Raw genomic sequence first — 14,984 nt, forward strand, 5'->3', positions numbered from 1 at the left:
CCCCACGCTGCATCCCAGGCGCTCTATCCCGCATGCTCGAACGCGCACTCTCTATGATCCCGCACGCTCTATTCTCTCACACTCCCTATCCCACTCGTTCTACCCTGCACTCTCTTCCAGCGCACTCTATTTCACACTCTCTATCCCGCACTCTCTATCCCGCACTCTCTATCCCACACTCTCTATTCCACATTCTCTATCTCACGCACCCTATCCCGCGTTCTCTCTCCCACACTTTTTTTCCAGCACTTTCACCCCCAAACTCCCTACCCTGAATTCTCTATCCCGCACACTCTATCCCGCATTCCCTATCCCACACACTCTATCCCTCGCACTCTATCCTGTGCAAATTATCCCGCAATTATTATCCCGCACACTCTATCCCGTACTTTCTATCCCACACTCTCTATTCCTCAACCTCTACCCCGTGCACTCTATGCCGGCCCACTCTAACCCGCACTCTCTATCCTGCACTCTCTATCCAGCATTCTCTATCCCAAATTCTCTATCCCACACACTCTATCCCGCATGCTCTATCCCACATTCTCTAACCCGCACTCTCTATCCTGCACTCTTTTTCCCACACTATCTATCCCACACACTCTATTATCCTGTACTCTCTATTCCCCATGCAGCATCCCAGGCGCTCTATCCCGCATGCTCGAACCCGCTCTCTCTATGATCCCGCACACTCTATTATCCTGTACTCTCAATTCCCCATGCAGCATCCCAGGCGCTCTATCCCGCATGCTCAAACCCGCATTCTCTATGATCCCGCACAATCTATTATCTCACACTCTCCATCCCGCACACTCTATCCTGCACTCTCTTCCAGCACACTCTATCTCGCACTTTCTATCCTGCACTCTCTATCCCACACACTCTATCCCACTCTCACTATCCCGCACTCTCTATCCCGCACATTCTATCCGGCATTCTCTATCCAGCAGTCTCTATCATGTTCTTTCTATCCTGCTCACCATATCCCGCCCTTTCTATTCCGCACTCTCTATCCTGCACACTCTTTCCCGCACTCTCTATCCCGCATTCTCTATCCCACATACTCTATCCCACACTCTCTATCCCACACTCTCTATCCTGCACTCTCTATCCCGCATTCTCTATCCCGCACTCTCTATCCCACACTCTCTATCCCGCACTCTTTTTCCCGCACTTTCTATCCTGCACACTCTATCACGAACTCTCTATTCGCACTCTCTATCCCACACACTCTATCCCACCCTCTCTATCCCACATTCTCTATCCCGCACTCTCTTTCCCATACTCTCGAGCATCCTGTACTCTCTATTCCCCACGCAGTATCCCGCACAGTTGAACCTGCACTCTCTATTATCACATACGCTCTATTATCTCACACTCTCTCTCCCGCACACTCTATCCTGCACTCTCTACCAGCACGCTCTATCACGCACACTCTACTATCCCACACTCTTTATTATGCCGTACTCTCTATTATCCCACATGCTCTATCCCACACGTTCTATTACCCCACACTCTCTATCCCGCGCACTCTATCATGTGCACTCTATCCCGCATTTTCCATCCAGCACACTCTACCCCGCACTTTCTATCCTACACAGTCCATCCCGCACACTCTATCCCGTGTACTCTAACCTGCACACTCTATCCCATGCACTCTACCCCATACACTCTACCCCGTACACTCTATCCCGCACTCTCTATCCGGCGCAATCTATCTTTCCCACTCTATCCCACACACTCTATCCCACATTCTGTATGCCGCACTCTTGATCTCGCACTAGCTATCCCACAGTCTCTATCCCACACTCTCTATCCCGCACTCGCTAACCCGCACTCTCCATCCCGCACTCTCTATCCCGCATTCTCTATCCTGCACACTCTATCCCGCCCTCTATATCCGCACTCTCTATCCTGCACTCACTATCTCGCATGCTCTATTCTGCACTCTCTATCCCGCACTTTCTATCCCACACACTCTATCCCACACTCTCTATCCTGCACTCTCTCTTTCCCACAATCTCAATCCCACATTCTCTATACCGCACTCTCTATCCCACACTCTCTATTATCCTGTACTCTCTATTCCCCACGCTGGATCCCGGGCGCTCTACCCGCATGCTCGAACCCGCACTCTCTATGATCCCACACGCTCTATTATCTCACACTTTCTAATTCGCATTCTCTATCCCGCACTCTCTATCCCGCCCTCTATATCTGCATTCTCTATCCCGCACTCTCTATCCCGTACTCTCTATCCCGCACATCATATCCCGCACTCTCTATCCTGCACTCTCTATCCTGCACATTCTATCCCACACTCTCTATCCCACATTCTCTATCCCGCCCTCTCTATCCCGCATTCTCTGTCCCGCATACTCTATCCCGCACTCTCTAGTATCCTGTACTCTCTACTCCCCACGCTGTATCCCAGAAGTTCTATCCCGCATGTTCGAACCTGCACTCTCTATTATCCCACCAGCTCTGTTATCTCACACCCTCTGGCCCGCACGCTCTATCCTGCACTCTCTACCAGCATGCTCTATCCCGCACACTCTATCCCACACTCTTTTTCCCACACTTTCTATCCCGCACGCTTTATCACGAACTCTCTATTCGCACTCTCTATCCCACACACTCTATCCTGCAATCTCTACCCACATTCTCTATCCCGCACTCTCTATCCCACATTCTCTATCCCGCACTCTCTTTCCCGCACACTCTAGTATCCTGTACTCTCTAATCCCCACGCTGGATCCCAGGCGCTCTACCCCGCATGCTCGAACCCACACTCTATATAATCCCACATGCTCTATTATCTCACACTTTCTAATTCACAATCTCTATCCCGCACTCTCTATCCCGCACATCATATCCCGCACTCTCTATCCCGCATTCTCAAACCCGCTCTCTCTATTATCCCACCAGCTCTGTTATCTCACACACTCAATCCCGCATGCTCTATCCTGCACTCTCTACCAGCAAGCACTATCCCGCACACTCTATTATCCCACACTCTTTATTATCCCGTACTCTTTATTATCCCACATGCTCTATCCCACACGCTCTATTACCCCACACTATCTATCCCATGCACTCTATTCCGCGCACTCTCTCCCGCACTTTCTATCCTCCACACTCTACCCCGCACTCTCTATCCCATACGCTCTACCCCGCACTCTCTATCCCATGTACTCTATCCCGCACACTCTATCCCATGTACTCTATCCCGTGCACTCTATCCCACTCTTTCTATCCCACACACTTCATCACGCACACTCTATGTCGCACTCTCTATCCCGCGGACTGTATCCTGCACTCTCTGCCAACATACTCTATCTCGCACTCTCTATCCTGCACTCTCTATGCTGCACACTCTATCCCGCTCTTACTATCCCATTCTTTCTATCCTGCGTTCTCTATCCCACACTCTCTATCCCGTACTGTCTATCCCGCACATCATATCCCGCACTCTTTATCCCGCACTCTCTATCCTGCCCTCTCTATCCCGTATTCTCTATCCCGCATGCTCTATCCCGCACTCTCTATCCCAGATTCTCTATCCCGCACTCTGTATCCTGCACTCTTTTTTCTGAACTTTCTATCCCGCACACTCTATCACGAACTCTCTATTCGCACACTCTATCCCGCCCTCTCTAGTATCCTGTACTCTCTATTCCCCATGCAGTATCCCAGATGCTATATCCCGCACGCTCGAACCTGCACTCTCTATTATTCCGCGTGCTCTATTATCTCACACTCTCTATCCCGCACACTCTATCCTGCACTCTCTTCCAGCATGCTCTATCCCGCACACTCTATTATCCCACACTTTCTATCCCATGCACTCTATCCCGCGCACTCTATCCCATACACTCTATTCCGTGTACTCTATCCCGCGCACTCTATCACACTCTTCCTATCCCGCACACTCCAACATGCACACTCTATCCTGCACTCTCTATCCCACATACTCTATCCCACGCACTCTACCCCGCGCATTCTATCCCACACACTCTATCCCGCAAATTCTATTCTGCACTCTCTATTCCTCTCTCTCTACCCGAACTTTCTATCCCGCACTCTCTATCCCGCACACTCTCTGTTCCACACTCTTGTACCGCACATTCTATCCTACATTCTCTATCCCGCACTCTCTATCCCACACTCTCTAGTATCCTGTACTCTCTATTCCCCATGCTGTATCCCAGACGCTCTATCTCACACACTCAAACCCACACTGTCTATTAACCCGCATGCTCTATTATCTCACACTCTCTATCCCGCACGCTCTATCCTGCACTCTCCACCAGCACACTCAATCCTGCACACTCTATTATCCCACACTCTTTATTATCCTGTACTCTCTATTATCCCACACGCTCTATCCCGCACGTTCTATTACCCCACAATCTCTATCCCACACACTCTATCTCGCACACTCTATTATCCGGTACTCTCCATTATCCCACACTTTCTATTATCCCACACATCTATTCGGCACTCTCTATCCCGCACTCTCTATCTCGCCCATTCTATCCCACACACTCTATTCCGTACACTCTATCAAGCACTTACTATCCCACACTCTACCCCGCACTCTCTATCCCACGCACTCTATCTTTCCCACTCTATCCCACACACTCTATCCCGCATTCTCTATGCCGCACTCTTGATCTCGCACTAGCTATCCCACAGTCTCTATCCCGCAGTCTCCACCCCACACTCTCTAACCCGCACTCTCTTTCCCACAATCTCTATCCCACATTCTCTATACCGCACTCTCTATCCCACACTCTCTATTATCCTGTACTCTCTATTCCCCACGCTGGATCCCAGGTGCTCTACCCGCATGCTCGAACCTGCACTCTCTATGATCCCACACGCTCTATTATCTCACACCCTCTTGCCCGCATGCTCTATCCTGCACTCTTTTTCCCGCACTTTCTATCCCCCACGCTCTATCACGAACTCTCTATTCGCACTCTCTATCCCACACACTCTATCCCACAATCTCTATCCAACATTCTCTATCCCGCACTCTCTTTCCCGCACTCTCTATCCCACATTCTCTATCCCACACTCTCTATCCCACATTCTTTATCCCGCACTCTCTATCCCACATTCTCTATCCCGCACTGTCTTTCCCACACTCTCTAGTATCCTGTACTCTCTATTCCCCATGCCGTATCCCAGACGCTCTATCCCGCATGCTCAAACCCGCACTCTCTATTATCCCACCAGCTCTGTTATCTCACATCCTCTAGCCCACACACTCTATCCTGCACTCTCTACCAGCATGCTCTATCCCGCACATTCTATCCCGCACTCTTTTCCCCGCACTTTCTATCCCGCACGCTCTATCGCGAACTCTCTATTCGCACTCTCTATCCCACACACTCTATCCCGCAATCTCTATCCCACATTCTCTATCCCGCACTCTCTATCCCACATTCTCTATCCCGCACTCTCTTTCCCGCACTCTCTAGTATCCTGTACTCTCTATTCCCCATGCCGTATCCCAGACGCTCTATCCCGCATGCTCAAACCCGCACTCTCTATTATCCCACCAGCTCTATTATCTCACACTCTCTATCCCGCACGCTCTATCCTGCACTCTCTACCATCGCACTCTATCCCGCACACTCTATTATCCCACACTCTTTATTATCCCGTACTCTTTATTATCCCACATGCTCTATCCCACACGCTCTATTACCCCACTCTATCTATCCCATGCACTCTATCCCGCGCACTCTATCCCACATTTTCTATCCCACACACTCTACCCCGCACTCTCTATCCCACACACTCTATCCCGCACACTCTATCCCATGTACTCTATCCCGTGCACTCTACCCCATGTACTCTATCCCGTGCACTCTATCCCACTCTTTCTATCCCACACACTTCATCACGCACACTCTATGTCGCACTCTCTATCCCGCGGACTGTATCCTGCACTCTCTTCCAGCATACTCTATCTCGCACTCTCTATCCTGCACTCTCTATCCTGCACACTCTATCCCGCTCTCACTATCCCGCTCTTTCTATCCTGCATTCTCTATCACACGCTCTCTAAACCACACTCTCTATCCCGCCCTCTCTATCCCGCATTCTCTATCCCGCATGCTCTATCCTGCACTCTCTATCCCAGATTCTCTATCCCGCACTCTCTATCCTGCACTCTTTTTCCCGAACTTTCTATCCCGCACACTCTATCATGAACTCTCTATTCACACTCTCTATCCCGCCCTCTCTATCCCACATTCTCTATCCCGCACTCTCTTTCCTGCATTCTCTAGTATCCTGTACTCTCAATTCCCAATGTAGTATCCCAGATGCTCTATCCCACACGCTCGAACCTCCACTCTCTATTATCCCGCGCGCTCTATTATTTCACACTCTCTATCCCGCACACTCTATCCTGCACTCTCTACCAGCACGCTCTATCCCGCACACTCTATTATCCCACACTTTCTATCCCATGCACTCTATCCCGCGCACTCTATCCCATACACTCTATTCCGTGTACTCTATCCCGCGCACTCTATCACACTCTTTCTATCCCGCACACTCCATCATGCACATTCTATCCTGCACTCTCTATCCCGCATACTCTATCCCAATCACTCTACCCCGCGCACTCTATCCCACAAATTCTATTCTGCACTCTCTATTCCTCTCTCTCTACCCTGAACTCTCTATCCCGCACTCTCTATCCCGCACTCTCTATCCCGCACACTCTCTGTCCCACACTCTCTGTCCCACACATCCTATCCCACATTCTCTATCCCGCACTCTCTATCCCTCCCTCTCTATTATCCTGTACTCTCTATTCCCCATGCTGTATCCCAGACACTCTATCCCGCACACTCAAACCCGCACTGTCTATTATCCCGCACGCTCTATTATCTCACACTCTCTATCCCGCACGCTCTATCCTGCACTCTCCACCAGCGCACTCTATCCCGTGCACTCTATTATCCCACACTCTTTATTATCCTGTACTCTCTATTATCCCACACGCTCTATCCTGCACGTTCTATTACCCCACATTCTCTATCCCACACACTCTATCCCGCACACTCTATTATCTGGTACTCTCCATTATCCCACACTTTCTATTATCCCACACATCTATCCCGCCCTCTCTATCCCGCGCTCTCTGTCTCACCCATTCTATCCCACACACTCTATCCCGCACTCCCTATGCCTTACTGTCTATGCCGCACATTCTATCCCGTAATCTCTATCCCGTACTCTCTATCTTGCACACTCTATCCCGCAGTCTCTATCCCGCACTCTCTATCCTGCCCTCTCTATCCCACATTCTCTATCCCGCACTCTGTTTCCCACAATCTCTAGTATCCTGTACTCTCTATTCCCCACGCGGTATCCCAGATGCTCTATCCCGTGCGCTCGAACCTGCACTCTCTATTATATCCTGCGCGATCTATTATCTCATAGTCTCAATCCCGCACACTCTATCCTGCACTCTCTACCAGCACGCTCTATCCCGCACACTGTATTATTCCACACTCTTTATTGTCCCGTACTCTCTATTTCCCCACACTCTCTATCCCACGCATTCTATCCCGCGCACTCTATCCGGCATTTTCTATCCCGCACACTCTACCCCGCACTCTCTATCCCATGCACTCTCTCCCGCACTCCCTATCCCGCGCACTCTATCCCACGCACCCTATCCCGCACACTCTACCCCGCGCACTCTATCCCGCACTTCCTATCGCACACACTCTATCCCGCACATTCTATCCCGCACTCTCTATTCCTCACTCTCTACCCCACACTCTATATCCCGCACTCTCTATCCCGCATACTCTCTGTCCCACGCTCTGTAGTATCCTGTACTCTCTATTCCCCATGCCGTATCCCAGACGCTCTATCCTGCATGCTCAAACCCGCACTCTCTATTATCCCACACACTATTATCTAACACTCTCTATCCTGCCCGCTCTATCCTGCACTCTCCACCAGCACACTCTATCCTGTGCACTCTATTATCCCAAACTCTTTATTATCCTGTACTCTCTATTATCCTACATGCTCTATCCTGCACGTTCTATTATCCCACATTCTCTAGCCCACACACTCTATCCCGCACACTCTATTATCTGGTACTCTCCATTATCCCACACTTTCTATTATCCCACACACTCTATCCCGCACTCTCTATTCCGCACTCTCTATCCCGCACTCTCTATCTCGCATTCTCTATCCTACACACTCTATCCCGCACTGTCTATGCCGCACACTCTATCCCGCAATCTCTATCTCGCACACGCTATCCCATAGTCTCTATCCCGCTGTCTCTATCTGCACTCTCTATTCCGCACTCTCTATTCCGCACGGTCTATCCTGCACTTTCTATCCCGCACTCTCAATCCCGCACTCTCTATCCCGCACTCTCTATTCCGCATGCTCTATCCTGCACTCTCTATCCCGCACTCTCAATCCCGCACTCCCTATCCCGCACTCTCTATCCCGCACTCTCTATCCCGCACTCTCTATCCCGCACTCTCTATCCCGCACTCTCTATCCCGCACTCTCTATCCTGCACTCTCTATCCCGCACTCTCTATCCCGCACTCTCTATTCCGCACTCTCAATCCCGCACTCTCTATCCCGCACTCTCTATCCTGCACGCTCTAACCCGCACTCTCTATCCTGCACTCTCTATCCCGCACTCTCTATCCCGCACTCTCTATCCCGCACTCTCTATCCCGCACTCTCTATCCTGCACGCTCTAACCCGCACTCTCTATCCCGCACTCTCTATCCCGCACACTCTATTATCCCATACTCTCTATCATCCCACACTCTCTATCCCGCATGCTCTACTCCTTACTCTCTATCCCACACTCTCTACTATCCAACACTCTATTATCCCACACTCCCTATCACCCCGCACACTCTATCCCTCACTTTATTATCCCGCACTCTCTATTATCCCACACTCTATTATCCCATACTCTCTATTATCCCACACTCTCTATCCCAATGCTCTACTCCATACTCTCTATCCCACACTCTCTATTATCCAACACTCTATTATCCCACACTCCCTATCATCCCACATGCTCTACCCCGCACACTTTATCCCTCACTCTCTATCCCGCACTCTCTATCTTGCACTCTCTATCCCGCACTCTCTATCCCGCACTCTCTATCCTGCACTCTCTATCCCGCACTCTCTATCCTGCACGCTCTAACCCGCACTCTCTATCCCGCACTCTCTATCCCGCACTCTCTATCCCGCACTCTCTATCCTGCACACTCTATTATCCCACACTCCCTATCACCCCACACACTCTATCCCTCACTTTATTATCCCGCACTCTCTATTATCCCACACTCTATTATCCCATACTCTCTATTATCCCACACTCTCTATCCCAATGCTCTACTCCATACTCTCTATCCCACACTCTCTATTATCCAACACTCTATTATCCCACACTCCCTATCATCCCACATGCTCTACCCCGCACATTTTATCCCTCACTCTCTATCCCGCACTCTCTATCTTGCACTCTCTATCCCGCACTCTCTATCCCGCACTCTCTATCCTGCACTCTCTATCCCGCACTCTCTATCCCGCACTCTCTATCCCGCACTCTCTATCCCGCACTCTCTATCCCGCACTCTCTATCCCGCACTCTCTATCCCGCACTCTCTATCCCGCACTCTCTATCCCGCACTCTCTATCCTGCACTCTCTATCCCGCACTCTCTATCCCGCACTCTCTATGCCGCATGCTCCATCCCGCACACTCTATCCCTCACTTTCTATCCCGCACTCTCTATCCCGCACTCTCTATCCCGCACTCTCTATCTCGCACTCTCTATCCCGCACTCTCTATCCCACACTCTCTATCCCGCACTCTCTATCCCGCACTCTCTATGCCGCATGCTCCATCCTGCACTCTCTATTCCGCACTCTCTATCCCGCACTCTCTATCCCGCACTCTCTATCCCGCACTCTCTATCCCGCACTCTCTATCCCGCACTCTCTATGCCGCATGCTCCATCCCGCACACTCTATCGCTCACTCTCTATCCCGCACTCTCTATCCTGCACTCTCTATCCCGCACTCTCTATGCCGCATGCTCCATCCCGCACACTCTATCCTGCACTCTCTATTCCGCACTCTCTATCCCGCACTCTCTATCCCGCACTCTCTATCCCGCACACTCTATCGCTCACTCTCTATCCCGCACTCTCTATCCCGCACTCTCTATCCCAAGCTCTCTATTATCCTGTACTCTCTATCCCACACTCCCTATACCACACACTCTATCCCACACACTCTATTATCCAGTACCCTCCATTATCCCACACTTTCTATTATCCCACACTCTCTATCATCCCACATGCTCTATCCCGCATGCTCTATCCCACACTCTCTATCCCACACTCCCTATACCACACACTCTATCCCACACACTCTATTATCCAGTACCCTCCATTATCCCACACTTTCTATTATCCCACACTCTCTATCATCCCACATGCTCTATCCCACATGCTCTATCCCACACTCTCTATCCCACACAGTCTATCTCGCACTCTCAATCCTGCACTCTCTATTATCCCACACACTTTATTATCCCGCACTCTCTATTATCCCACACTCTATTATCCCATACTCTCTATTATCCCACACTCTCTATCCCGCATGCTCTACTCCTTACTCTCTATCCCGCACTCTCTATTATCCCACACTCTTTATCCCAATGCTCTACTCCATACTCTCTATCCCACACTCTCTATTATCCAACACTCTATTATCCCACACTCCCTATCATCCCACATGCTCTACCCCGCATGCTCAAACCCTCACTCTGTATTATCCCACACCCTATTATCCCACACTCTATTATCCTACATTCTATTATCCCACACTCTCTATTATCCCCCACACTCTATTATCCCACACTCTCTATTATCCCACACTCTCTATCATTCCACATGCTCTACCCCGCACGCTCAAACCCTCACTCTGTATTATCCCACACCCTATTATCCCACATTCTTTTATCCCACACTCTATTATCCCACACTCTCTATTATCCCGCACTCACTATCCCACACATTCTACCCCGCACTCTCTATTATCCCATACTTTCCATTTCCACACTGATTCCCCAAACTGATATACACCAATAGACCTCACTGTACAGATAAAATCACCTTTTAAATTCAGAGCTGGTTAGGAATGGATTGAAGACTCTAGGGACCCTTGTAGATGATCATTGTCACAGTATGTTCTCCCAGGAATGACACAGCCAATTCAGGACCTTCAGTGATATCAAATAAGCCGTGATTTGCTTTTGGAGAGGAGAAAACTCATAGATCTTTTTATTGGGTGCTGGAATGGTTGGATGGTGAGTTAATTGTGTGGGGTGAATGGAGAGGAAAGGGCGTCTGATCGTTCCTTGCTCCCTCCTTTGGGAACTTTCCCATTGACTACTGTTACCTCAGTGGAAGATTGGCTGAAATCCCGGAAAGAAGCTGAGGTTATGGCAGAGGATATGGAGAATCCCAGCCCATGTTCCTAAGCCTTAGCTTCATGTCAAATCAGAAATTAGATGACCAGAAAGGCCCTCTTCTTCTCAAAGGGTTCATATACGTGTGTCAGAAGAGCATGAATTCACCCAGAGCTCCCTCACCTCATGGTGTTAGCTCTTCAAAGATGAGGTACTCTCTTTTGGATTTACCAGAACTTGTGTGAACTCAGCAGGAACTCAGTGTATTTACACATGCAGATCAGCATTGGAAATCTGTGAGTAAGCAGTGTTTTAATGTCATGCCTTGTGTTTTTCCAATGTAGATACATTGACTCAAAAGGAGAGCTTAAAACTGATTGATAAAGCAAGAAAAAAGGAAGGTGAAGTGAGGGATGATTCGACAGAACAGAATCACATGACTGAAGGAAAGGGAGTTTCAGGAAGTAAAGAGGCCTCATTGCTACAGGAAGCAGAGCAGCCACCTGGAGCACAGGAGTGGAACCTTCACCAGATGGATGGTGGACAGACTCTTCAGGTCCCAGGCCACCCTGCAGCAAGCAGTACAGAGAAACCCATCCACATGAAAATCGATCCCACTGGTGATCTGGAAGAGGGAAGGCTGGGGTCAGGCCCAGCCCATGAGCAGGTTGGAAGAATGGCCGAGGAATCAGATGGGGATGCACTGACTCGCGGTGAAGATGGATCCAGCATAGGCATGGGATCGAGCTCCACACAGGAAATATCTCCAGTATCATCCTTACAGCACGATAGCAGGTAACATTGCAGAGCATCAACCCCTACTGGGCAGTACAGAAAAACTGGTGGTGGGGGAAAGGGGGGCAGGGTGAAGGGGCAGGGGAGTGTAGGCTGAGGGGGTTTTGGGGGAGCTGGGGAAGCTGAGGGAGTGCTGGTGGGGACTGGGGCAGGTGGTTAGGGGTCTAGTGGGTGAGGGCAGGGGTTGCTTGGGGGTCAAGAGGTTGTTGTTTGGGGCTTAGGAGGGAGTGGTGGGGGTATTTGGGGCTGGAGAGGGTGAGGGAGTTGTTTGGGGTCTAGGAGGGAGTGGTGGGGGTGTTTGGGGTTGAGAGGGTGAGGGTGGAATTGTTTGGGGTCTAGGAGGGTGTGGTGGGGGTGTTTGGGGTTGAGAGGGTGAGGGTGGAATTGTTTGGGGTCTAGGAGGGTGTGGTGGGGGTGTTTGGAGTTGAGAGGGTGAGGGTGGAATTGTTTGGGGTCTAGGAGGGTGTGGTGGGGGTGTTTTGGGTTGAGAGGGAGAGGGGGGGTTGTTTAGGGTCTAAGAGGGTGTGGCAGGAGTGTTTTGGGGTTGAGAGGGTGAGGGGGGTTGTTTGGGGTTTAGGAGAAAGGGCCAGACGTGTTTGGGGTCTGGCAAGGGGTTTGGAATAGTAGGGGGCTGATTGTGGGAGAGGAGGAATTTCTGAGGACTCAGAGCTGTCAGTGAGAATGTAGATATGGAGAAAATGTCCAGGAATCCATTGAAATTCCAACTATCACCAATTGAACTGGTATACAAACAGTCCAGATCCAATCTAACAATACCATCCGAAATCAGTGTCTCTGGTCCCTCCTCTTCCTTATTTACATGCTGTTTATTAACTGTTGATATTGTGTCAGCTTCTATCACATTCAGTCTTCTCCATTATCTCCTTAGCTCTTCCGCAGCCTCTGTGATGTCACACTGAACATCTGACATCCAGTCTTGGATAATCCTTGATTCCCTCAGACACCAAAAATCTGTCTATCCCAGCCTTAAACATATTGAATGGTGGAGCATCCACAACCCTCTCGGGTAGCGAAATCCAAAGATTCAGAACCATTTTAGTGAAGTAATTTATTTTCATCTCAGTTCTAAATGATCAGCGCCTTATCCTGAGACTGTGCCCCATGTTTTAGATTCTCCGACCAGCAGAAACAATCTCTCAGTGTCCACCCTGTCAAACCCCGTCAGGATTTTATAGGTTTCAATGAGATCACTTCTCATTCTTCTAAACTCCAGAGAAATTAGACCCAATTTACTCAGCCTCTCATCATAGGACAACCCCCCCATCCCAGGGACCAATCTAGTGAACCTTCACTGTATCGCCTCCAGTGCAAGTGTATCCTTCCTTAAATACGGAGACTAAAACTGCACACAGTATTCCAGATGTGGTCTCACCAAAACCCTGTACAATTGTAGCAAGACTTCCTGTACTCCAATCCCCTTGCAATAAAGGCCAACATACTATTTGCCTTCCTAATTGCTTGCTGTACTCCATGCTAACTTTCTGTGTTCCTTGTATAAGCACTCCCAAGTCTCTTTCAACATCAACATATATAAGTTTCTCACCTTTTAAAAAATATTCTGCTTTCCTATTCTTATGACCAAAGTGAATAACTTCACACTTCCACACATGATACTCCATCTGGCATCTTGTTTCCCACTTATTTATCTTGTCTACATCTCTTCGCAGCCTCTCCCTGTCCTCCCCACAGCTTATCTCCCACCTAGCTTTGTATCATTAGCAAACTTAGATACACTACTCTCTGCCTCTTCATCTAAGTCATTAGTATATATTGTAAATAGCTGAGGCCCCAGCACTGCTCCTCATAGAACTCCACTAGTCACAGCCTGCCAACTTGAAGATGACCCATTTATCCCCACTCTCTGCTTCCTGTCCATTAACCAATCCTATTCATGCTAATATATTACCCCCAAATCCATGACCTTTTATCTTGCATATTGATCCTTTACGTGGCACCTTATTGAATGCCTTTTCAAAACACAAGTATCCTACATCTACTGGTTCTGCTTTGTCTACCTTACTACTACCTACCCTACATCCTCAAAAAACTCTAATAAATTTGCCAAACATAATTTCCCTTCCATAAAACCATGTGGACTTTGTCTGTTCATACTATGAGTTTCTAAGTGCATTTCTAAGACTTCCTTAACAACAGATTCCAGCACTTACCCAATGATAGATGTCAGGCTAACTGGTCTATAGTTCCCTGTTTTCTCTCTCCCTCCTTTCTTGAATAGTGGTGTTATATTTGCTAACTTCCAATCTGCTGGAACCATTCTAGAATTCAGGGAATTTATGAAAATCATAACCGGCACATCACTATCTCTGCAGCTATCTATTTTACAACCCTAAGATCAGGCCATCAGGTCCTGGGGATTTGTCGGATTTTAGTCCCTCAAGCTCTCCAATAGGTTTTTTTTTTCCCTGTTGGTATTATTTATTTAATCTCCTCTTACTTATTAGCCCCTAGCTAGGTTACCCTCAACTTCTGATCCAGCAAGAGAGAATCTAGCCATCGCCCCTTGACACCCAATGGCATTAGTGCTGTTGAATCCCCAACTATCAACATCCTGGGGGTTACCATTGACCAGAAACTGAACTGGACTAGCCATATAAAGACTATGGCTACAAGAACAGGTCAAACTTGTGACCTCCACTG

The 14,984-nt window shown here is 49.1% G+C and overlaps 1 protein-coding gene across 1 annotated transcript in view; it reads left to right on the forward strand.

Annotated features, from left to right (window-relative positions):
• The window catches only part of LOC144673603 (uncharacterized), a gene marked incomplete at its 3' end in the record, with an annotated part of 236,213 nt that overhangs the window by 47,659 nt on the left and 173,570 nt on the right, over nucleotides 1-14,984 (forward strand). The window contains exon 3 of the mRNA XM_078535351.1: nucleotides 11,855-12,305. Coding sequence (XP_078391477.1) covers nucleotides 11,855-12,305 — 451 coding nt within the window. The remainder of the gene's footprint in view (nucleotides 1-11,854; nucleotides 12,306-14,984) is intronic.

This window comes from Cetorhinus maximus, unplaced genomic scaffold, assembly GCF_964194155.1.
Source record: "Cetorhinus maximus unplaced genomic scaffold, sCetMax3.hap1.1 HAP1_SCAFFOLD_393, whole genome shotgun sequence".
NCBI classification, from domain to species: Eukaryota; Metazoa; Chordata; class Chondrichthyes; order Lamniformes; family Cetorhinidae; genus Cetorhinus; species Cetorhinus maximus.